The 24,749-nt window shown below is 52.6% G+C and overlaps 2 protein-coding genes and 1 non-coding gene across 3 annotated transcripts; all 3 read right to left on the bottom strand.

Annotated features, from left to right (window-relative positions):
• Nucleotides 1-114: 114 nt before the first annotated feature.
• EEF1G (eukaryotic translation elongation factor 1 gamma) lies at nt 115-9,839 on the bottom strand. The gene is made up of 10 exons (XM_037126632.2): nt 9,754-9,839; nt 8,492-8,650; nt 7,486-7,549; nt 7,189-7,331; nt 6,295-6,438; nt 4,741-4,870; nt 4,173-4,377; nt 803-975; nt 594-718; nt 115-347 (listed from the first exon to the last, which is right to left on the bottom strand). Exons 1-10 carry the CDS (start codon nt 9,763-9,765, stop codon nt 189-191), a joined length of 1,314 nt encoding a protein of 437 aa, XP_036982527.2. The 5' UTR covers nt 9,766-9,839; the 3' UTR covers nt 115-188.
• LOC119035324 (small nucleolar RNA SNORA29) lies at nt 2,575-2,710 on the bottom strand. Its single transcript, XR_005079771.2, has one exon. It is a non-coding gene; the product is annotated as a small nucleolar RNA SNORA29 (small nucleolar RNA).
• Nucleotides 9,840-10,924: 1,085 nt separating the features above from the next.
• Nucleotides 10,925-22,919, bottom strand: TUT1 (terminal uridylyl transferase 1, U6 snRNA-specific). The gene is made up of 9 exons (XM_037126630.2): nt 22,757-22,919; nt 20,211-20,401; nt 15,616-15,931; nt 15,326-15,426; nt 13,967-14,436; nt 13,076-13,185; nt 12,833-12,943; nt 12,550-12,642; nt 10,925-12,137 (listed from the first exon to the last, which is right to left on the bottom strand). The coding sequence occupies exons 1-9, from the start codon at nt 22,836-22,838 to the stop codon at nt 10,987-10,989; spliced, it is 2,625 nt and encodes an 874-aa protein (XP_036982525.2). The 5' UTR covers nt 22,839-22,919; the 3' UTR covers nt 10,925-10,986.
• Nucleotides 22,920-24,749: the final 1,830 nt, after the last annotated feature.

The raw sequence follows: 24,749 nt of genomic DNA, 5'->3' as shown, positions 1-24,749 counted from the left end.
GATGGGGCCTGCTCTCAGAAGACCTCTCTCCTGCAAAGGGGGCAGGACGGGCCCAGGGAAGGCCACACCCTCTGCAGCAGCCACCGCTCACAAAGGAGGCAGGACAAGAAAGGCTCAGTGTTCAGTTTCCTTTAATGACCCCTCTCCCCGAAGGGCAGCTGCAGGCAGCCAGGAGATGGCAGAGACGTTCACTTGAAGATCTTGCCCTGGTTGAAGGCTTTGCCCACGTGCTGGAAGGCCCCCTCCCAGCAGAAGTACTCTCGGACCAGCGTCTGCGTCTCCTCGCTGCCGGGGTCCAGCTTCCGCCACGTGTATGACTCGTAGTCCACCTGCCAGTCCGGACTCAGCTGAGAGACAAAGTGCCAGGTAAGAAGCACATGGTCGGGTTACCGAGTGGACACTGCCTCACACCTGTTACTTCCAGCTCAAACCCATGTCATCAGAACCCGGGACTCCCAGGGGCGTGCCCGCTCCTTCCTGCGCACTCCCAGAGCTTTCCCGAATGCCCACGGGCCTGGGAACCGGCGGGTGTGGAAACCATGGGTTCTCGCCCAGCACTGAAGACACAGCCTCCTCCCCCGCACTCTCCTCACCGGAAAGGCCAGCTCCTGGCCTCGGAAGACCCAGACTCCAGAAATGGAGCTGCTGTTGTTGGTGCCAAAGAGGATGACACTGGCAAAGGCGTTCTTCCTCAGCTTGTCCAACCGCTGGAACATTCCTGAAGGAGCCAGGGACAACACTCAGCCGTGGAGATCACATTACCTTGCCCCCCTTCCTCTTCCCAGACCTGCCCTCGTCTCACCAGTGATGAGGTTGCAGCTCATGAAGGTCTGGGTGAGCTCCTCGGGGAAGCGGTACTCGGAGTACCACAGCGACCAGCCGTCCTTGTCGAAGTGCTCCCAGAAGTGCGGCAGCGCCACGGACAGAGTGTCCTCGTTGGAGTACTTGCGCTTGAATTCATCCAACACGAAGGTACTGAGTGGAGGGACACAGCAAGGTCAACGCAGAGAAGGCCCTGCTGGGACGGCAAAGGGCTGCCAGGCTAGAAGCAGCACAGGGCACGGCCACTTACAACTTACTGGTTTAAAGGAAGGGTCCCTGGCTGGCAGATACGTATTAACCCCTCGGGAGAAGAGCCGAAGGATCTGACCAGAGGCCTAGGGCACTCCCTTGCTCCCCACCCCCAACTCAAGTATGCTTGGTACGCAGAGGGTGGGACCCAAGTGGGCCCTGAGGGAGACCTGCCCCAGACACAAAAAGGCGGTGAAGTGCTGCCCCCTGGTGGAGACACAGTGAGGACTCGTTTCCTGGCTGGCCCTCCCCAGCGGCTCTTTTCCATGAGTCACATTCAGTGAGTGACTCACCAGTCTCTTCCCCCATCACACAGGCCTCTTCGGGTTACACACACTATACGGTGACAGCACCGTTAAGCAGTGCATGTTCTCGTGGGGCCTCCAACCCAAACCTCACACCCTTGTCCTTTAGCTGTCTGCCCAGCTCAGCTGCTGAGAAACTCTTAGGTTTGGGTTATCTTTAAAGCAATCTGGTGCTTAGGAGCCAGGAATTCCAGCGCCCCCACCCACCCATGCCAGGAGGGGTTGTTTTCTTTCTTTTCCAATTAACAACAACAACAAAAAAACACCCCACGCTGCCGCTGCAGAGCAGGCACGGCTCAGTTGGTCGACCATCAGCCCCAAGAAGCTGATTTTGGGTTGATTTTGGGCTGTGGGCCTGGTCCCTGGTTGGGGTACATGCAAAAGACAACCAATTGATGTTTTCATGTTTTACTTACATACCCACGTTTCTCTCCCTCTCCCCCCTCTGAAAATAAAACCTCATACAAAAAAACCCCCCACTCTGCGGAAGATAAATCACCCACAAACCCAGGACATAAGACAACTAGTATTTCTACGTATTTCCCGCAAGTGACTTTTCAGAGATGACAGTCTTGGGCCTTACAAACTGTTCATTTAACACTGTGACCCGCTACTGAGAACCTCTGGGAGCGCTCTGATGGCTGCACAGCCTTCCACTGGGTGAGATGCGCTGTGAATCTATTACACTCCCTACTGAATGTTTAAATCGGTTCCACTGTTCATTAGTACCGACAATGCCATGAGCTGTCACCTATTTCATGCATCCTGACAACGGACCCTGGTGTCTGTGGCCTTCCCCAACCAACTGTGCCATTACTGAACACAATTCCCCCACCCCGTGAACACAGGCTCTGAACAGCCCCAGACATGGGTCAGCTGGAAGCCTTCAAAGGACTAGAACTAAGCCTGGGCAAAGGGGTCTGGGGCTTCGAGGGCCTTCCCTCTGCAACAGCGAAACCCTGGGGAAACCACCTTGCCAACCCAGTGCATGAAGCGCCACGGGGATGCAGCGCATGGTGGCACGGACGCTCCTAAGGGCTCTAAGGCAGGCATGTATCCCAGACTGGGAGCGTGCCACCCCGCCCACTGTCTGCTCAGAGCGCAGGCCTGTCGTGGGAGAGTCTCAGCAATGCGCATCCACCGTGCGCCGGGGGCTGCTGATCGCAGCTCACACGCACCAAACCCCACTCACTCCTTTCCTGCACTGTCCAGCCATTTCATACAGAGGGAGGACACGGGCCAACCCTCCCTCCTCAGATCACGGCTGCTTTAGTCTGTCCCGTAAGCATAGCCACGAAACCCATACGGAGAGGACGTGGCAGTCAAACGGGAAGAAGTCCTGCCCGCTGCCCTGTGCCGGGTTCCCAGCCCACTCCCCATCGCCCCAGACTGGGACAGCGGGAGGGCGGGTGAGGGGGGTGCGCTGCTTCCCACCGAAATGCTCACAAAACCAAACCGGGGCAACGCTCACAAATCGGGGCGGGCAGACCCTGCTCAACAACAACAGACCAACTAGGGAAAGGGTGGAAGACCGGGTGAGAAGACATTCCTCACGTCTCCTGAAATTCTAATAGAGTGACCTGGGGCAGTGACAGACGACCTGACGGTGGCACCGTGCTGGACCCCGCAGCTCCATCCAGCAGGACCTGGGCCGGAGCAGGAGCTGCCGGACGGAGCGCACCCTACGCCCCATGGCCCGCTGGTTTGTGCAGGCCCCTGCCTGGAGCAATGCACCCTCTCCTCACCCTGGGGATGATCCTGCTGTACCCGGTCCATCCCACACCGTCCTACACGGACCCTCGGCACCTGCCACGTGGCACAGAGGACAGAACAGGTGCACGTCACCTGCACCAAGACATGCCTGCTACGTAAATTTCTTTTTTAAAGACTTTATTAAGGGGAGGGAGAAGGGGAAACATCAACGTGTGGTTGCCTCCCACTGCCCACTACTGGGGACCTGGCTCGCAACCCAGGCATGTGCCCTGACTGGGAATCGAACCAGTGACCCTTTGGTTTGCAGACTGGCATTGGGTCCACTGAGCCACACAGCCGGGGCCTGCTATGTAAGTTCTCAATAAACTCTTGATGTGACAATGGAGTGGTTGGCCTCTCTCAAAGTCTCTCAGACCCGGAAAACTTTACACAACACAGACAACTAGGAAAGCACAGGCACCCACTTTTTCACACCAAAAATCTCCCCTTTACTGTATTTTTTCTTCCAAGAACCCCTACATTTACTGGAAAAGAGGATACACACAGGCATCCCATCTCCTTCCTCCTCTGCGAGAGGTTTAACTTCCCCAGTTTGGGAAACAGAGAACCACACAGGCACCGCGGGGCCGTGGACACCATCCTTTCTTAGTGAGCACTGTGTACAGTCTGATGCATCAAAACGGCAGCAGCAGCAACAGCGAAGTCACCAGAGGACACTTCCGTGGTGTCCTGATTCAGCAACCAGCCCGGCAGGGCAGACGCGTGGCTGCCGCTTCCCGCTGGCACCTCTCGCTGCAGTGCTGGGGTGTCTCAAACAAGCACACTCACGACCAGTGTACCTCCACACCAAATCTGTGCCCATCTGCCTTTTATTTTTTTGCTAGAAAGGAAGTTCTGACCTTCCCCAATACTGGATGCATTTGGAACATACTTTCTACTTTCAAAAACTCACCCAATTCTTGAATTCAGGAAGTCACCTTATTTGCCACTAAAACATACCTTGTATTTCGTATGGCGACATCCTGAATTTCTGGGCCCCAGCTGTGTGAAGGCCACACGCCCCCAACCCCGCACCAGCCTTACCTCTTGGGCAGGTGAGCGAAGGGGTCCTTGGCCTTTGGCTCGGCAGCCAGCGCCTGCTCACATTCATCCATCTCCTCCTCGGGGGCGGGGGCCGCTGCCTTCTTCTCCTCTTTCCGCTCGGCCTGGGGTTTCTGCTTCTCCTCCCGAGACCCCTTCTCCTTCCTGGGGGTGTCCTTTTTAGGCTGGCTCTCAGCAAACTTTTTAGCTGGTACAGAGGAAGAGAGAAAAGTCGAGACTCTTCGTCTTTGCACCATCTTCCAAAACCAGGCAGCAAGCAGGACAGAGGAAAACTGCCCGGTGGGTGGGGCAGATGGGGGGGACACGGCTCCACCCAGGCCGCCACCAGTCCGCTTTGTGTCCCTAAGCAAGAGGACGACCCTCCGTAGACAGCACACGCACACCTACTACAGCAACACAAACGAGCAGGTGTACCTTCACAACACGTCTGGCACCACGTGTGGTGCCCCACACCCCGAGAGCCCGCGCCACCTGAAGCTCCACTGGAAGTCCGGGGGCTGAGACTGAGCAGACCAGCCCCCGCCCGGCAGCTCAGCCCCCTCAGACTCACCATCAAACTGGGCCATCTTCTCACAGAGCTTCACCTCCCCCAGGACGGTGCGGAACTGGGGCTGGTTAATGCAGGTGAGGAACCAGCGGTTGGTGTTGGGGAAGGCCTGGCGGAACGAAGGCTCCAGGACCTGCCAGGACAGAAGGGCAGAAACAAGGTTAGGGGAGGGGAAGGCCCTGAAGTTTCAAGCCAGAGACCAAGACACCCAGCTTCTCCCGGCCCCGGAGCTCCTCCATGCTCCTGGGCCCTGCAGGCGGCCGTCCAGAACACCGTCTCTCCCCACAGGGCCCCTTCCCGCCAACCTTCCCAGTCTCTTTCTGGCGGTCCAGTCCAATTTGATGGGTGCTCAGTCCCACCTTCCATTTGCTAAGCATCTATTGGGTAGGAATGATATTTATATGGTGCCCAGGTCCTTTTACAAAGCCATTTCACACCCAGTAGCCAATCTTTTTTTTTTTTTTTAAGATTTATTTACTTTTAAAGTGAGGGGAAGGGAGGGAGAAAGAGAGGGAGAGAAACATCAATGTGTGGTTGCCTCTCGAGTTCCCCCTACTGGGGACTAGCCCACAGCCCAGGCTGGGGTTGTGCCCTGACTGGGAATCAAACTGGTGACTCTTTGGTTCTCAGGCCAGCACTCAGTCCACTGAGCCACACAGCCAGGGCCGGTTTCCAATCTTCTAAATTTAACGTGTCAATAAAAGTTTTTTCAAAGACTGGGATCCACAAAGGTCTATCAATTACTCATTTTACTAAGTAAATAACAAGTAAAAAATATGCAAAAGCAAAAACCTGATTTCAGAATGACAGTCCTTTAAACAGCTTCACAACAAACTCATTCACCATTTTTTTTAGTCTGCCAAGATCGGAGGGAAAATCGTCTTGTTGCGGAAACAGACACAGCAGTCAGTCCCGTGGTGCTGTCCTGCAGTCCTCGGTCCCAGGTCTACTCCACCATCGACCAGCAGCGGCCGTGGGCACGGGAAATTTTCCTTCGCCCATACAACAGGCGAGACCTCGTCAGCTCTAAGGCCTTTGGCATGGGGTCCGGCATGAAGCGGGCCCCTTTTCCGTAGCATCGCGCGCAAACTATCATTCAGCACAGCACCAGTCCAAGAGCTGCAGTTTGGGAACCAGCGCCGCACCACCTCCTCTGACCCAGTAACCTCAACGGTGACACCAGTGCCCTCGTTTCACAGGACCAAAGGAATTCACACACCCACGCCCCCTCACCTACAACTCGTAAGTAACGAGGCCAAGAACAGAACCTACTTCTGCCTCCGAAAGACTTCGATGCTGAATCTACACCTACCTGTCTTTCCAACTAAACACAGCCATGCTCCACCAGAAATATCTGAGCCGCCAAACAGAAACTCAAGGCAACAGAACATCGCCGAATCTCTCGGAAAGGAAGGAAAGCAGGCACAGCACCCCATCCCGGGGTTCCTGGAGACTAGCCCGACTCCCTCAGAGCAGGACAGCGAGCCACCTGGAAGCCTCGGCACTCAGGTGCTAATCCCACCTGCCCTTTGCCAACCCGATTCTTCACCCACGCACCTGTTTGTAGAGCCACAGCAGGGTGCAGACAACCGTGATGTCGGCCAGTGTCACACGTTCGCCCACCAGGAAAGTCCGGGTCTTCAAGTGAGCATCCAACAGCCCCAGGACTCGCCTCACTTCCTCCTTTGCATTCTCTGTGGCCTGTCCATTTAATTTAAAAGGATCAGACTTGGCAGTGGGTATGAGTCCCTCCCTCTCCCCCAGGAGCTGACCTGGGGTAGCCACTTCACCTACTGAGTCCGGGCTGATCCCCACCCTCTCTCAATGGAGTCGAACTCAAGTGTGCTACCCGTGAAGCCTCACTGCTAAATCTGCTCTTGAGGCGGTCTGGCTTCATTTTCCACTCTACTGTTCACGGCCACATGGACATCTTTGTGTTGCAGAAGGGAACTTAGAAGTCATTTGGTCTAACCAAATGTCACTGGACATAACCTTCCTGCAGCAGAGGTCTCTCCTCTGACCACTCTGAAAAAATTTTTTCTGAAGATTTTAATTACTTCTTAGAGAAAACAAGTAGAGAAAAAGAGAGGGAGAAAAACATCAGTTGGTTGTCTCTCACACACCACCAACTGGGGACCTGGCCCACACAGAGGCATGTGCCCTGACCAGGAATTAAACCTGTGACCTTTTGGTTTGCAAGCCAGCACTCAGCCACTGAACCACACCAGCCAGAGCTAACCGCTCTTGACAGACACCACCTCCACGGGCCTGACAGTCTGACAAAGAACTCGGACTCTACCAACAGCGCGGTGCTGCACACTCGCAGCCCAGAGATTAGGGCCTTTGCTATCCCTGCGTTCTTGGCATCTCCTTTTTCCTTATTTCTTACTGCCTGACACCCTAGAGCTCACACCACCCCACTTTTGGCTTCTCCCCAGGTTCCAAGCTTACCTGCTTGTTGTAGTGCATGATGCCCAAGGTGGGGAACACCCAGGTACTGGCTGGGGGCACTATGTCGCTGTCAGCAAAGCTCACCCACTGCACCACCTGGGCCGCTGCCTCTGGACTACTCCCCCGCAGCTCCTCGTTGCCCACTGCACAGGCGCAACACCAAGGTCAGAACCGTGGGGTCACGCCAACACCAGCCCCGTCCCTGGGAGTCCTCTCCTTCTCCACTCCGCTCACCCTTACCCGCTCCTACACCCCTCACCTCCAGACCCTTCCATGCCCACGCCCACTGCCAATTACCGTAGTAGGCGATAGCATTGCTCTCGAAGACACAGAATCCATCTTCGCCTTCAAATGCTGGCACCTGGGAACAAAGTGGTGCATGGGTAAGGGAAACACAGTCATTTCTCACTAGCCAATCCCAAGAACAGAACCGTTTTGGCAGGCGGTTTTTACATAAGGCCGACAACCCTTGCTAACAAACTCTTGATGTTACCTATCACTCAGGAACCAAGAATATTTGAATAAGGTGGTATCCCTTGGGTTTCACATTAAGAAACCCAAAAGATTTTTAGACATTATTGGCTATTTGGAGAAAATCCCTCAATGAAATAAGCAAAAGGTCCGAAGCCAAATCTCGTATCTCTGTCCGTAACATTCAGAGCAGGGTGCTCCGCATGCCGCACGACTGCTACTCTTAGGAGGGCGGTTCAGCTGTCTCTGTGAGCCCCTTGGGAACAGAATCCTGCTCCCAGCAAATACGTCACATATTTGCTCTGAGAACAGTCAAAACTCATCCTCGCCCCCACAAACACAAAGTATGCCTGTGAACTTTATTAAAGGTCATTGAGTAGCTCATTACTTTTTTTAAAAATATTTTATTTATTTATTTTTAGAGAGAGGGGAAGGGAAGGAGAAAGAGCGGAAGAGAAACATAAATGTGTGGTTGCCTCTCATGTGTCCCCTACTGGGGACCTAGCCTGCAACCCAGGCATGTGCCCTGACTGGGAATCGAACCATGATCCTTTGGTTTGCAGGCTGGTTCACAGGCCTGCGTTCAATCCACTGAGCTACGCCAGCCAGGGCTAGCTCATTACTTTTGAAGTCATTGTTTATTTTCTAATTACAGCCGACCATTATTTTTAACATGAAAATCTGCATTTCAAAATAAATCTTTTAAAAATCACTAAAACGAAGGAAAAGTGGAAAGCTCTCTTTTAAAGATGGAGTTCACCTCTAAAGTGATGGAGTCTTCCGGCCACTTGGGTTGCCAGGACTGAAGACCCCTTCCCACTTCCCCACTCACCTTGCCCGCAGGAAATTTGCGGAGAAATTCCGGGGTGCGGTTGGTCTGGCCAAAGTGGAAGTGGGGCGGTGCGGACAGCACGCGGACCTGAGCCCCGCTGTACTGGGCGGCGATGAGGGCCTTGAAGGCCCTCCAGTTTTCAGGGTATGTGTACAGGGTCTGGACAAGAAAAGGGGAAAAAGGTTAGCGTGAGTACAAGGATCCCCGTCCTAAACGTCGCCTCCCGGGATGCGGTCCCTGAGTAGTCCCAATCTGTTCCCAACCTTGCTCTTTCACTCCCACAGGGGACCCAGGTTGTGCAGTCACGTCACTCGTAATCAGAGCCCTCGGCCAGTACCCAGGACAGATACACACCAACTGCTAAATAAAGCCTGCTGACAGACTCGACCTTCCCTAAGGACATCTTTAGAAACATTCGCTTCTCAAGGCTCCCTCCAGGAAACCCAGAACCTCGGGCTCCCCCGGACTCCATCTGTGGACAAATATACACCTCCCCCCCGCCTTCCCAGGGCCCTCGTTTCATTCATTGATGGCTACCCGCGCCTGCCTACTCTACTGCCGAGCCACTCGCCACTTCAAAACATCACCCTTGTCTCTTAAGACACACACACAAGCCTACCAAGACATTTCCAAGTCCCGCTCCCGACAGCCGCGGAGATGCCGAATGGCAGCTTCTCTTCCTAAATCAATTCGGTCTTCCTAATTTAAAAAACCTTTCTTTCCCTGTCACACACACCACCCCGCCGGTCCCGTCCCGCAGTGACTTCCCTGATGTTGCCGTCTCTCCTCCTTTTAAAGGAGGTCCCACTGGCCTGGCTCCACCGACTGGAGTCTTCTCGCTCCCAAAGCCCCCCGATGGACGACCCTTAACCGTGGTGAGTTGGACAAGCCTACAAAGACCCCCTCCTTCGCCCGGTCCCTGCTGCTGCCGCACAAAAAAGGTCGCAAAAGTTCTGTCAACCTGCCCGGATCTTACGTCTCGAGGCGGCAATGAACCCGAACCTCTTTCTCAGGACCAGACGGCCAGGCTCGGGCACATCTTTTCTCCTCTGACCCACACCATTCCACCTCTTTGGCTTCCCACAGTGCCAGCACCAGTTCTTCTCCGGGACCGGGAAGCCCTGCTCTCCGTCAGTACGGCCTCTAGGCCCGGGTCAGTTCCCCACTCGGCCCCAGAACTCCTCTGACGCCGGCTGGTCCCACTCGGGCAGAGGATGGAGTCGGATAAGGGTGACCTGGATGGCCAGAGCCGGCAAACCTACCCCAGCCGCCATGGTGATTCCGCAGAGAAAGGGGGTGGGGCTCTCAGTGCTGCCGCAAAGTAAGCCGTCAAAGAGAGAAGGCGGGGTAGGGGAGAGACGTAGAGAAACAGCAGCCGGAAAGCGAGGACGGCATAGAAGGCGCACGCACGACAGTTCGGGTTACCAGGGTGGCGGAATTGGGGGAAAAGGGGTGGGGCCTGCTCGTCAGTGCGGGCGAAGCTCGCGCCTGCGCAGTGGGGGACTGGACTGACCCGCCTTTCAGGTATGGCCGGTCGGAGCTGCAACGTGGAGGGAAACGGTGCGGAGGGGGTACCGTGAGAACTTGCTGGACAGCTGCCCCTCGGTGGCTACGTGGCACAGCTGCCAGCCCTGTGCCGCGCCAGGTCCTGCAGGCACCCACTTCCGGCCCTCGTTCTGTGCGAGGTCCAGAGACGAATGGCTTGGTGGGAGGTCCTGCCAAGCCCCTAATATCATGCTCCTGTGACACAGGAGTGTAGACCACCGCGTCGAAGTGGCAGTGTGCCAAATTCCTTTTGACCACTCTGGGGCTTTATTTTTCCTAGAGAGGATGAACCTCTAACCGTAGCCCGAGACTGAAACCCTTTGTTAAACTGAAGTTTCCTCCCATTAAATCACCTTGCCGCTCAGGGAGGCTGTTCCTGCGAGAAAGAGCACTTAGTCCGAGGGCCTGCGGCGCAGGGGCTTAGGGAAAACAGCCCTTTTCCTTCCACACCTCCCCTCACCTCCAAGGAGCTGACAATTTAAAACAAACAGATGGGACAAACGCCCTTTGCGCATGTTCGGTCTGAAAATCTTTTACCCAATTTTAGAACAGGATGAATTCTGCTAAGTGAGAAAATTAAGAACCCTGAACCCAAATTTCAGGCCGTCACCGTTGACAATTACAATCTGCAAGGTAAAAGTGGGGGCAAACCTGTCTCCTCACAGCGACTGTACCCCCACCCAGCACTCCATCATTCCAGAACTCTACTGGGAGACCCCAGGTGCCAGACACAAACTGTCCTAGCCATTCCCTGTTGTGGTAAGTGGTGGGACAGAAGCAGGCTGAGACCTATTCCTCTGTGGCCAGAGAAGGCACCACTGAGAAGGCTGCATTGAGGTCTCGGGAGGGGAAGTACTGGGGGAAGAAGGACTGTTACCAGGCAGAAACTAGAGGAAACTGTAGTGTTTATTAAACTAGCAGCTTTTTATTGGCCATTAGGGTCCCAGCCTTCACTTAAGGAGATTTCGAAGTGCTTGAGGGAGGAAAACCTGTAAGAAATGATGGAGATCAGGGAACAGGCCTTGGGAATCCTGGAGTGGGGTCACAGTGAGAGCCATGTCAGCCCGGGAGACAGAGGCCACAAAGACCAGAAGCGGCTCAGCCTCTGGCCTCTGTTCAGCACTGCTCAATCCTCTCAGCTCCTGGGTTACTCGAGCCTCAGTCGCCAGCCATTCTACTCCTGTGCCAGCAGCGCCTCCACCACCTCCCTTGGTTTGTTGCAGCAAGCGTCTCCGCGCACGCCGCCGCCCCTGCCACACACGGTGCCCCAAGGCGCAGCGCCAGCTCATGGATGAGAGTGACTCCCCCTTCCCTGTCTCAACCTGGGACCCTTCTTGGGCTGCCTGAGGTTCTTTGGGACCCTGTTCTGCCAGGACCTTGTGACCTGACTGCTCCTCTTCTCCAGTGGCTAGACGCTTTGCAGTCGTCAGGAGAGGCTCCCCCGACTGCCCGGGGCTCCGCATAGCCCAGTCCTGCACTGTCTCTCCAACCTCTATAACCATTTCTTCCACCCCATCTTTGCCGTGGTCCCCCGCACATCCCTGCTGCCCAGGTTCCCCCTCCTCAGAGCTTTTTTTCTGTTCTTCTAGTTTCAATCTTTTTCGTGATCCTCCCTGGGGAGAATCTCCAGTTCCACCTCCCTCTGACCGCAGTCTCTTGGTCCCCTGTTCTATATGGCAACCCAGCGCTTCCCTCAACACCTGGGCCAGGGCGGCAGTGAGTTGGGAGAAGGGAGCAGGAGGTAAAGGGATGGGTGTTGCAGACAGCAGGGAGCTAGGGGAGCTGGGCTGCAGAAGGGGGAGCAGCCCCCAGTCCCGGCCCCGGGAAGAACGCTGCTGGTACTGGAGGCTTCGGCAGTAACTGGCTGCCGCTCGGCAGCAGTTCTGTAGCCGCCCGGCTACCCTGCTGGTTACGTTGGCTGCCACATTGTGACTCAGGTCAAAGGGGTCTTGGAGATTCATGGGGCCCAGGCGCAGACCCTCCCAGAGATTAGTGGGCAGGCCCTCTGCCACAGGCAGTGCCTGACCCTCCCGCAGGGACAGCAGTGAGCCGCGAAGATCCCAGCCAGAGACGCAGGAGAAGAACTGGGCTAGCAGGAAACCTGGAGGAGGAGGAAGACCAAGGAAAAGGGGTTACTCAGAACCCAGAACTGATTCAGGCCCTGAACCAGGACCATTCTCTTAGCAGGACTTCTTTTTCCTATCCAAGTAGCTCAGAACAAGAGCCAGAAGCCAGGCCTCTTTGATCCCTATAAACAAGAGGCCACGCTCTCTCTGTTCCCCTAGAAACGTCCCTCCCCAGATGCTGATCCCTCCCTTGCTAGCAGTGTTAACCTTAGGGAAGCTGCTTCATTATCCCAAGGCACGGTTTCTTCATCTGTGAAATGGCAGTAACGACACTAGCTGTCTGTCAAAGCTGCTGTCTAAGAACCATGCCCGGCACACAGTGACCGTGGGGCATACGCATATGCCCTACTGTTGTGATTAACACCTTTCATCCATCCCCACACTCACTCAGGGGCTCCTTATTGGTGCTGGGCTCCAGTCTCGAGGCATCTCTGGGGAAACTACAGTCCCAGCCATCAACCTCCACCTGTTCACCCTCACCTGTGAAAGTGAAAAAAAGGTGTAGGTCAGCCTGGAAGCTGGAAGCCTGGGGGGAAAGGAGGGGGAGGGCTGGAAATGAGGGTGGCAGCAGAGATCTCATTCCCAGGGTGGCTCAGGGCGTCTCAGTGAGACAAAGAGGAGGAGAGATGAAGTTCACGAGATGGAGAGGGTGCGGGCAGGGCTGCTGTACCTGCTTCCTGGGTGAGCTGAGACACAGTGGGCAACACAGGGGGGTCCCTGGTCTGAAGAAAATAGATCACGAGCAAGGTCAGGGCGTAGTTATTGAGAAGGGGGCCACTCCCTGGGTAAATAATCAACAATTTGTTAGAACAGAGGTGCTTCCGGTCCCCTCCGGCGTGGTCTGTCCCAACCCTGCCCCACTTCTCTGCCCCAAGGCCAGCCAACCCAGCCCCAGGTCTGTCCGCACTCTCACCTGACAGCCCTCGACCCTGAGCCCAGCAGCGGACAGTATACACGAGGGGCCGCACTCGCCCATCCAGCTCAGAGCAGAGACTCAGGAAGCGCGAGTTATGCAGGGCCAGCCTGGGACAAAGGAGACAAGGATGTTAGGGCTCAGGAACCCTCCGGACCTACATCACCCCCAGCTCTTACTCCTGACTTGCTTAAGGGGAGAGAGGAATACGGCCCAGAGGTGGTTTCCAAAGTGTCTGCTGACACTGGTCTTGGGGAGGGCACAGAAAGACACTACATCCTACTTGCCCATCTCGGACACTCACGGAGCGTGTCGTTCGTTATACGACTGCTCAGAAGCTTGAGTGTGCACAGAAACGAAGGGGCGGGGGGAGGAAAGGAGGGAGAGAGGAAGTCGGGGAGAGGGGAGAAAGCTGTTTGCATTTAACTTAGTATTTTCCAAACTTATTCAACCGTGGAACTCTCTTTTTTTCTTCTTTTAAATTTATTTATTGATTTTAAAGAGAGAGAGGAAGAGAGAGGGACAGACAGACAAGCATCACTTTGTTGTTCCACTTATTTCTGCTCTCATTGGTGGTTTCCTGTATGTGTCCTGCCTGGGGGGCGAACCCACAACCTCCCTGCATCGGGACAATGCTCCAACCAACTGAGCCAGCCGGCCAGGGCTTGGAACTCTTTCTAAATCCCTTAATAATAATATTCCAAAAAACATGCTTTATGAACACTGGAATGGAAGCCACCCAGGAGAAGAGTGGCTGAAAGAGGGATGGGACCGAAGAAGGACAACCCTGAGGCTTGGCAGGTACAAGAGCTCCCCACACCAGGGTTCCTGCCTCAGCCACCCGAGAGTGCTCAGGGGGCCCTCCCCAACCACCCCCCTAAACAAAGGTACCGGTTACTGAGGGAGACGTCACCATGGAGACCTGAGGGCCGATGGCAGAACTTGACCACGGGGCGTCGGGCAGAGGGCACAGTTTGGACTCTGTACACTCCAGGGACACAGCCCCGAAGAATGGACCCCACCAGCTCCAGCATGGCTCCCTGCTCTGTCTTCTCCCCCTTCAGGGCCTCTGCTAGTTCCAGAGCCTTCCCGAGGTCCCCCTCTCCCTGGTCCTCCTGCAGTGGCGAGGCGGGAGGCAGGGACTGGGGAGAAGCAAGGGTCTCAGAGGCCAAAGCCGAATCTGGAGTGTGGGGCGCCAGAGAAGAGGAAGGGATTTCTAGATCCAGGGCTTCTGAGTCTCGGGGAGAAGATGGAGGCTGCGAGTCTGGAGGGGAGGCTGGGGTGCAGGCCAGGGCTTGAGGGTCCACTGGGGATGCAAGGGCCGAGTCCAGGGATGGAGACTCTGGAGCCTTTGGGACTGGCTGTGGATGGAAACAAGCTGAGTGAGTGCCTCTGCTGTCCCTTAACCGGGAACATTCCCGTCCCCGAGACTTACTGCTTATTATGTGCCAGGCCCTATTCCAAGGCCTTTATACATATTAACTCATTTAATCCTCATAATACTTTTTTAAAGTTAAAAATAACATTTTAATCCCATAAAATAAAGGGTCTGTATTGTGCACAGAAATGTCACTGTCAAGAAAGGCCAAAGAAGGCAGAGCAACTGTCGCAGAGGAAAGAATATTGAAGAGACAGCACGACAGTCCGCCGTCAGGGCAGCCGCAGAGCCGTTGTGTGCGTTCGCGTCCTGTAATGTCTCACACCTGTGCCGGGGCAGCGCCGCCTCAGCCGGTACCTGCGCTGCACTCGCGCACCGGGACCCTCGCTCCGCCGGTGGGGCACGCCGAGTGCTGGGCGGGGAAGGCACACTGTGTGCCACCTCCTCTCAGGTGACTCGGCAAATATAGTGTCTGTGTGTGTCTGTACAGTGTGTGTGTGGGGGGAATGATGAAAGAAATGTGTTCTCTCCCTGCCCCCTCTCTAAAAATAATAAATGAAATCTTTAGGAAAAAAAAAGAAAAAACAAGCAAAAAGGTGTAACCCCAAAATTACCATGTTATATGTACTGTCATAGATTTTTTTTCAAAATAAGATATTATACATGGCACTTCGAAATCTGGGTTTTTTCCTGTTACAAATGCCAGTTCGTTTGCATCCTGTCTATACACAGCACATCCACGTTTCTCGAGTTACCGCAGCCCTTTCGGGTGGGCCCCGCCATCCCCTTTGACAGATGAGGCGCCAAGGCAGCTGATGTGGTTGCCCGGAGTCACACGGCCCTTCCCACCGACTGCTTCCCTGGGCACTCACCTGGGGCTCTTCCAAGTCGCCCAGATCCAGGAAGAGGTCGAGGTCACAGCCATGGACATCAAAGCTGTTTATAGAAGAGCCAAAAGGATGGACCACACAGCCTGGGTGCCGAGCAGAGAATAAAGGTCAGGAGACGTTGTGGGGGGAGGCTAAGGGGTGGAAGAACATAACGGCACGAAGAGCAACCGAATGAACCCCTCCAGCCCAGGGAGCACTGAGGATGCAGACATGGGGGAGGAAAGCACCGGGCGGGCAGGGCGGGCTCAGACACCGTGAAGCAGGTGGCTCACCAGGGAAGAACTCCGTGAAGACCTCCTGTATCAGGGCCACCACGAGGCTCCGAAGCTGACGCTCGGCCTGGGACAACTCCCTCAGCCCCACCAGCTTTACCATTTGTGCCCCCACGTCTGGGGCCTCAGCTAGTGCTGTGGCCAGCTGGTGACTGTCCGGGGCCGCTCCTTTGGGAGATTTGGAGGCCGGTCTCTGGAATTCTTTCTGTTCCCGTGGCCGGACGCGTAGGCGATGTCCCCCCAGGCTGTGCTGGGGCTGTGACAGAACAGCTTCCTGGGCACCCACATCCCCCATCTCCACAATGGCAAACACTCCCTAGAAAATCACAATGGGCAGAGATGGTGGTTTTGCAACCAAGCATCCAAACACACGATTGGTCTGACAGTGGGCAAGAAGTTTGAAGGGGGAGCACCCGATAAGCCAGGAATATTTGTCACTGTGTCTGGAACAGGAGACACATTCAGAGAAGCAACTCTCCCATCCTCGCGGATCCCACACGTCACTCACTCCTGCTGGCCTCTTCACCCATTCCAGTGTCCCCCCTCCCCAGTGACAAACTCCCCAGTTTGACTCGGGCCCACCCTCACTTCTCCTTCTTCAATTACACTCTGTTGACATTGACTGAGAATCCACGTAATGAACACTGTGCTAGGTGTAGATATGAACACATAAACCCTACCTTTGCTGAACTCACCATCTGGCAACAGCAGAGATGCGGCAGCTGTGTGGCTACGATTTGGTTGAGTTCAGGAACATTCACTGACCCATATATATTTTTTAAACTAAAATGTTAGCAGGAGCAGGAAAAAATACTGCTTTAGGGAAAAAACTACATTTTTCTTTTAAGCCCATAGCACCAAATATCCCCAGGTGGTTAGTTCCCTCCAAGTACTAACCAGGCCTGACCCTGCTTAGCTCCCCGAGATCTGATGAGATTGGGCGTGTTCAGGGCGGTATGGCTGTAGACAAAATCCACATTCTTTTACATTCTCCTTCAGTGGCAAAGCTGGAGCCCCCTGCCTGTTTACGTCAAGAAACCCTCTACAGCCCCGGCTGGTGTGGCTCAGTGGACTGAGCGCCAGCCTGTGAACCAAAGGGTCATAGGTTCAACTCCCAGACAGGACACATGCCTGGGTTACAGCCAAGTTCCCCAGTGTGTGGTGCGCAAGAGGCAACCACACATTGATGTTTCTCTCCCTCTCTTTCTCCTCTGTTTAAAAATAAATAAAAGCAAATCTTTAAAAAAAGGAAATCAAGACAATGTGGTACTGGCATAAACATGCAACCCTGGCTGGATAGCTCAGTTGGTTAGAACGTCATCCCAATACACCAAGGTTGTGGGTTTGATCCCTGGTCAGGGCACATGCAGGAATCAACCAATGCATGCATAAATAAGTGGAACAATAAATCGATGTTTCTCCCTGTTCCTCTCTGTCTAAAATTAAAAAAAAAAAAAAAAAAAAAAAACCCAGACAAATGCAGATTAAGGAAATGTAACTGGGACTCCAGAAATCTATGGGCGGCTGAATTTCAACAAAGGTTGAAAACGAGCGGCCAATACCGTTCACTGATGAAAGCACAGTCTTCTCAATACAAGGTGTTGCGACAAGCGGAGAGCCACACACAGAGGAGAGGTGTTGGACCCCTACCTCTCACCACACTAAAAAATTAACCGGTTTGGGGAGGCTGGTACAGCCTCACCAGCACACAGCCCCGAGTCACGGGTGGGGAACGACCGATACAGGGTGTGCGTTTCGTTAGCGGGTGATGGAAACGACTCCAGGGCCCTGTGAGTACAACAGTCCCCCTCATCCGAGATTTCACTTTCTGCCCTTTTGATTACCTGTGGTCAACCATGGTCCAAAACAAAAAAAACAACAAAATATTCTGGAAACTATTCACCAGTTTTAAACTGTACGCCACTCTGACCAGCAGAGCGCAACCCCGCCCCCCCCCCCCCCCCCACTCTGCCCGCCCCGCCCAGCCAGCGCGTCTGCACCGCACAGGCCACCTGCGCCTTCGTCACTCTGGTGCTCCACAGTGCTCGCGTCCTGGCAAACATTCTTTTTCTTAATGATGCCACCTTCACGTGACTTTCATTACAGCGCACTGTTACAGCTGTTCCACTTCCTTATCAGTTACTCTTGCCACTTTCTCACTGTGCCCAGTTTAGAAGTTAAACTTTACAGCGGACATGCGCGTATAAAAAGTGCTGTGGACCCTCGGACAACGTGGGTTTCAACTGAGGAGGTCCACTTACACGAGGATTTTTTCAGTGGACCCGTGCAGCGGAATTTTTTTTTATTGATTGATTTTTAGAGAGAGAGACGTCGATTCGTTGTTCCACCCATCGATGCACTCACTGGTTCCTCCCTGCATGTGCCCTGACTGGAAGATCGAACCCACGACCTTGGCAGCCTGGGACAATGCTCTGACCAGCTGAGCCACCCAGCCAGGGCCCGTGCGCTCTAAATGAGTCTTGCAGTTCAAACCCATGTTGTTCAAGAGTCAAGGATGTGCACAGGGTTCAGTACTATCCGTGGTTTCAGGCACCCACTGGAGGTCTTGGAAATTTTCCCCCACAGGTAAGGGGGGACTACTGTATGCTAACAACCACCAAGTTGCACACTTTAAAAGGGCGACTTTGAGGGGCTGGGAGGAGGCAGAAGAGGGTAAAGGGGGGAGATCCATGGTGACGGAAGGAGACCTGACTTGGGGTGAACGTACAATATGCAGATGATGTGTTGCAGAACTGCACGATTGAGACCTACATAATTTTATTAACCAGTGTTACCTCAAAACATTCAATAAAAATAAAAAATTTAAAAAGGACCAATTTTATGCTGTGTACATCACATCTCAAATGAGAATAAAAGGAGGGTGCTCTTCCTACCCTCACTTCCACCCTTACACCGAAGAGAGCAAAAAGCCAAAGGGAAGCCAAAGAGGACCTGCCCAGGTCAACCTTCCGACCCTGAGAAATCACACGGCTCTCCACACGGGGGTTCAGCATGAAGCCTGCAGGCAAAGCCCCACCTAGATAGAAACCAGGTGTCCCTGCCTGCCCTCGTCTTGGTGCACACATTTCCCTCAAGAACCTCCACTGAAAACGTCAGGAAGAGCAGGCCTGGAGGTTCCGAAGCCCACGCAGCCAGCCATCTTCCCCCGTCAGGACCAGCATATGGCACCCCAGCTAGGGCCACCGCTCTATCTTACACCAAGCAATGCACAAACAATTTCTAAGTCTCGTAAGACTTCCATAAGCCATGTATTTTTCTTCCCACTTTATAAATTAAGAAACTAAAACTTGCCCTAGCTGGTGTGGTTCAGTGGATTGAGCCTATAGTTATATGTCGTCATGGTTATATGTACTAGAGTCCTGGCCAATTTGATACAAAAAGAAGTCTACTGAAAGAGGCCTCTGGAAAAGATATTTTCCTGAGAAATAAAGAAAAGGGGGCAGGGAAGACTGGCTCAGCAGGCACTAGCCTTTTATACTCTGCCCTTCAACTTGCCCCTTCTTACCTGAACATATGGAAGCAGCATCGTCACGTCTATGAAGTACGAGCCACATGCCAATGACAGGCCAGGAGAAGAGTAAACCCCTGGACTTCCTGTTCTAAGCCATTGCGGGTCAGTTGCTGAATGCAACCCCTAAGAAAAACAGACGCCGTCCCATTCTAAAGGAAGACCTGGAACGCTGACGAGACGGGAGACCGCCTAACCGCGCCCATACAACCAGGGCGCAGATCCAACGGTGAATTTTTTTCCAGGGACTAAAGAGATACTGACAAAAGGTCTGCATGGAAGCAAGACAAAAAGGACCACAAAAAACAAGCCTGTTTGCTCAGCACTGTCCAGAGGACAGAGCGCTCTGACCAGATGACCTCAGTGCCCCTCAGTGTAAATTAATAAACTGGTTTATCAACCAGTCTCTTGTGGAATTAGGCTGTATCTCCCGTATCTCCCAATGACGTGGTTTTAAAGCACCCACTTCATGGTAATTACTCATTTTAATTGTCTGCTTTCTCCACTACTGTGAGCTTTGTGCGAGCAGGGACCACATCTATCCTGTTCACTACTCAGAACGCAGCTCTCGGCACTGTACCTAGTACAGTCGGCAGTGAATAAATACTTGGCAGGCCCTGGCTGGCTAGTTCAGCTGGTTAGAGCATCATCCCAAAATGCCAAGGTAGCAGGTTAGATCCCCCGGTCAGGGCACATATAAGGAACAACTAATGAACGCATAAATAAGTGGAACAAAGTGGTGTTTCTCTCTCTCCCTTCCTCTTTCTCTAGAATAAAAGTTTTTTTAAATTTTAAGTTTTAATAAATAAATAAATAAACAGCAAATAAAAGATTGACTGAGTAAGTAAGTGAAGTACAAGTGCCCTGGTGACTAGCTCTGGTGAACTAGAAAATTCAAGTTGGGAGGCATTCACAAAGCCGGCTAACTCAAGTGCTCTGGTGTCCACCATGCGCAGGCCACAACAGGAACCAGCCAAAACACACTCCTGGTTTCTCTCTCTCTCTCGTTTATTTTGATATGTTTCACACGTGACTCATTATTTCCCCTCAGAACCATTCACTCTACCTTGTCCTTATCCATGACGACACTGGCCACAGGTCCAAATGCCTGGAAGTACTCAGAGAGCTGAGTAGAATCCACATTCCGGGGAAAGCCACTGACAAACACACTTCGAAGTCCCTGGGCCTTTCGGGCAGCTCGTAGTTCCACCAGATGCCGGTGCTTCCGGCCTCCCAAGTGGGCATCTAGGCTGGGTCCTGCGAAGGCAAACGTGAAACAAAAATATCCAAATCACTCTTCCGGGTGCTCGTCCCTGATTTTGTTCTCTGCATCCTAAATCCTACTTGGAAGCCATAGAAAGTGTGAACTTTGAATAAACAAAGTCCTGGCTCCTTGCGCCTTCCTCTCTCGTCCATCTGTCTTTACATGTAGTGCATTCCAAGTGGTTCCTAAGAAAACTGACTACAAGTATTTCTTAAACCACCTAGAAATGCTAGGAAGAGCAACACCTACAAACTGAACCAAAATTAACAGGTAACTTATCCAAATCATATACAGAACTAAATATATCAGGCCCTATGGGTCATCTCTGAGTATGGTATAAAGATTACAAATGAAGCATCATCCCAATATGCCAAGGCTGAGGGTTTGACCCCAGGTCAGGGCACATAAAGAATCAACCACTGGCCCTAACTGGTGTGGCTCAGTTGGTTGGGTGTCATCTGCAAAGTGAAAGGTCTCCAGTTTGATTCCCCATCAGAGGACACGCCTAGGTTGTGGGTTCAGTCCCCAGTCAGGGTGCATAATCAATTGATGTTCCTCTCTCACATAGATGTTTCTCTCCCTCTCTTTCCCTTTCTCTCTCTCTAAAAAACAAATATTTTTCTAATATTGTAAAGATTTTATTTATCCTTAGAGGGGAAGGGAAGGAGAAAGGGAGAGAAATATCAATGTATGGTTGCCTCTCATGTGTCCCCTGCTGGGAACTGGCCTGCAACCCAGGCATGTGCCCCGACTGGGAATCAAACCATGATCCTTTGCTTCACAGGCCCGCGCTCAGTCCACTGAGCTACACCAGCCAAGGCAATATTTTTTAATATTTTTAAAATAAAGAATCAGCCCTGAGTGATGTGGCTCAATGGGTTGAGCATCAGCCTGTGAACTGAAAGGTCACCAGTTAGATTCCTGGTCAGGGCACATGCTTGGGTTGCCAGTCAGGTCCCCCATTGGGGGCATGCAAGAGGCAGCCAGAGTTTCTCTCACACATCAATGTTTCTCCCCTGTCTTTCTCTCTCCTTTCCCCTCTCTCTAAAAATAAATAAAATTTTAAAAAATAAAGTAAAAAACAACCAATGAATACATAAATAAGTGGAAAACAAACTGATGTTTCTCCCTCCCTTCCTCTAAAATCAATACATATTTTTTAAATAAAAATAAGATTACAGCCCTGGCTGGTGTAGCTCAGTGGATTGAGCGCAGGCCTGTGAAGCGAAGGGTAGCCAGTTCGATTCCCAGTCAGGGCACGTGCCTGGGTTGCAGGCCGAATCCCCAGTGGGGGCCACGTGGGAGGCAACCACACATTGATGTTCCTCTCTCACTCTTTCTCCTTCCCTTCCCCTCTCTCTAAAAATAAATAAATAAATATTAAAAATAATAAGATTACAAATGCAAGATATGAAGCCACACTGTCCAAGTTCAAATCCCAGCTCTATCAAGCTGAAATCATGGGCAACTTACTTAACCTCTCTTGCATCAGTTTCCTCAGATATAAAATTGAGATAATAATAATACATAACAAATAGATATAGTTCATATATAGCAGAGAGTCGGGTACATGGCAAATGAGAACAAAGTTTAGCAGCCATTTATTACATTTTTAGTCAGCTGCTTCATGTCATCAATGCCTACGTGGGGTCAGGGAAGACGCTCCTGGATTTCTGGCTGGCCCTCATGGAATAGCAGTAAAGCCATTCATAAAGGGGGGGAAAAAGGACTATTAATGACTAAATAAACCAATTTCTCCTTTAAAAAAAAAAAAGGAAAACCCTGTTTCGGTAATACTGTGATTCCAGACTTCAAAGTGAAAACGGAGGTTTCATTGAACCCCGTGTGCTGTCGTATAAAGCACCTTGTCAACTTTTCCAAACCCACCTTCCGGTTATATACGCCATGGTACTTCACCCATCTTTGCCTCTAATTAAGTGAAGGCTTCCCTTACTTAATTACTACCTTCTTTTTGACCCCACAACTCCCCAAAATGTCTGTAGAGCACTGAAATTGCCATCTTTACATCTTGAGCTCCTTCATTTTCCGAATGCCCTCTCGCGGCAGAGGCCAGCAAAGTACCAGACACAACGGGGATGTCTAATACATGGTGGTTAAAGGGAGAATAAAAAGACGAAACTTTCATCGTGGAGATTTCGGACACTGGAAATGAGGATGTAAGGTGGTGAGAGTTTCCCCACTCTCTAATACCTTGGGACAGGCGGAGTGAAAATGGAGGTGACTCCACCTTTATCCACTTCACAAGAACTATGACCTGTAACCCTAACTTTCTCTAGGATCCAAAGACGAAAGCCCACAACCACCCCTCCTCACTAGCCACCGCTTACGGTTGGCAGTAGTGACGTGGCAGAGGCAGCAGCGGAAAGCCCCACGCGGCAGCGATTCGACATCCGAATCCACCGCCGCCATCGCGACTCCCCGGTACCGAACAAATGCAACCACTCCTGCCACCAGCGGAACCCAGCCTTCCAAATCGTGACGTACTCGGAAGCAACTTCCGCCAGTATAACAGGAAGTGACGTAAGGCGGCTAATCTTCAGGCACACTCCTCCGGAAACCAAGTTCCTTTGACTCAGGGTTCCGTTTCAGCGGGTATTAAGGCTTTATGTTTATGGGGTTTAGGAAGAGCCGCCCTTCCACGATTCTTATCTGCATGCGGTAAGCCGATTGGTGTGCTCTGAGCTGTTCAGGTGCTGATTGGTCCAAAGAATCGTGAATATTCATAACAACAGACACTGATGGACGCGGGGTTGACAGCCAGCTGTTTCCTTGCTGGTGGTCCTGGGCGGGTTGTGCAGTGCTTTTCGGGGCAGTAGAGAGACCCGCGCGGCTGTATCCGCAACCCCATATTTATCTGGGGATATTAAGCCAGAGGATGGGCAGCCTCCACGCAGCCCAGGGCTGTCCCTGGACTCCCAACCGCAATGCTGTTGTTTCTCTCTCTGTCCTCCGTCATACCCTCCAAACGATGTTCTACGACAGCTTCCTAGTCCTGGCTGGGAGGCTCCGCCCAAACCGTCAACCTTCTGGACTTCAAGGAGTCACAGCCGGAACTCTGCAGTAGGATGATTCCTGCTTTCTTCCCCCGATAGTGGGCTGCACTCACGAAGAGCCAGAGCCACCAGCCTACTTCAAGGCATGCAACGGGCCCTAGTATGGTAGCAACCGAGTAAAAGACATTGGAAGAGAAAACCCTGCTTTCCTCTAGACTAGTATAGTGGTTAGTTTATCCTAACACTACAAATGTTAACTCAGGACAAAGAGTGGGGGACCTGAGGAGGCCCTAGGGACAAGGACCATGGGATAGAAGACTGTCATATGAGCTAGGCAGCTCTTGCTGCAGTTATCAGCTCACAGCTGTGGACTGTGGACAGAGCGCTGGACCTGAGGCAGACTTCTCAAGGTCTGCAACCCTGAGCAAGTCACTACTGCTGAGGATGTTCCCTATCTTTAAAAGAAAGCCCAGGGAGCACCTAATAGACTTCTTGATGTGTAGACCCTGAGAAAAAAGATGCCTACTAAAAAGGGCTCCTGGTGGCTAAGTGGGCTCAAATTTTCAAAAAGAGCCTAACAGCCATTTCTACATAGGGGTTTCCCACGTAAACTGAACTGCACAAGAACCCTGCACAGACCTGCCTGCACCGTGTTCCTGCCGTCTGAGGCAACCCTTATAAGGGTTCCTGACCAATCAGGACAATACCTTTTGGACCAATCAGACCGTGACTATTTGGAGCCCTCATTTGCGTGAGGCCAGGCCAATTAGGAACCGGGAGCAGGGACTTCCATCCCTATGTCAGTTCCCCTGTGGTCCTGAGAGTGCACTCTGAAAGGTGGGTTTCCCTGGCTGAGCTTGGCTGTTGATGATGTCTTGGAAGACAGCAGCAGCACAAGCTGTGCAGCTACAGAGAGGCTGGGCCAGTTAAATTGGGGGCTCCTATCAGCACTGAATTGGCACCAGCCATCAGCTGATAAATGCTTTTATTGGGCCTACCTCAGGTGTCTGCCTCTCAAACCTAAAAAGGCAGGAAAGAGTACTAGAGTGGACCCTGATATTAACACAGTTGCTGACGCTAGACTTGGGGACCTAGGAAGCAGCACTCTGTGCAAATATACCGAGGTAGGTAGTAAGACCCCTTCCAAGGTGGGCTATGTCTTGCCCTGGCCTCTAGCCAACTCCCAGAATTCCATAAGTGAAAGGGAAAGGGCTGTTGAGTTGGGAAAGAGGGAAAAGCACCTTTGCGCACACACACACACCTCTCCTATGGAGTTCCATCCAGAGAACCCGCTCAACCCAACTACTTTGAATGTCACACTGGAGCT

This window comes from Artibeus jamaicensis, unplaced genomic scaffold (assembly GCF_021234435.1).
Source record: "Artibeus jamaicensis isolate MK-2021 breed Jamaican fruit bat unplaced genomic scaffold, CSHL_Jam_final scaffold_614, whole genome shotgun sequence".
Lineage (NCBI taxonomy): Eukaryota > Metazoa > Chordata > Mammalia > Chiroptera > Phyllostomidae > Artibeus > Artibeus jamaicensis.
This window is presented reverse-complemented; position numbering and strand designations above follow the sequence as displayed.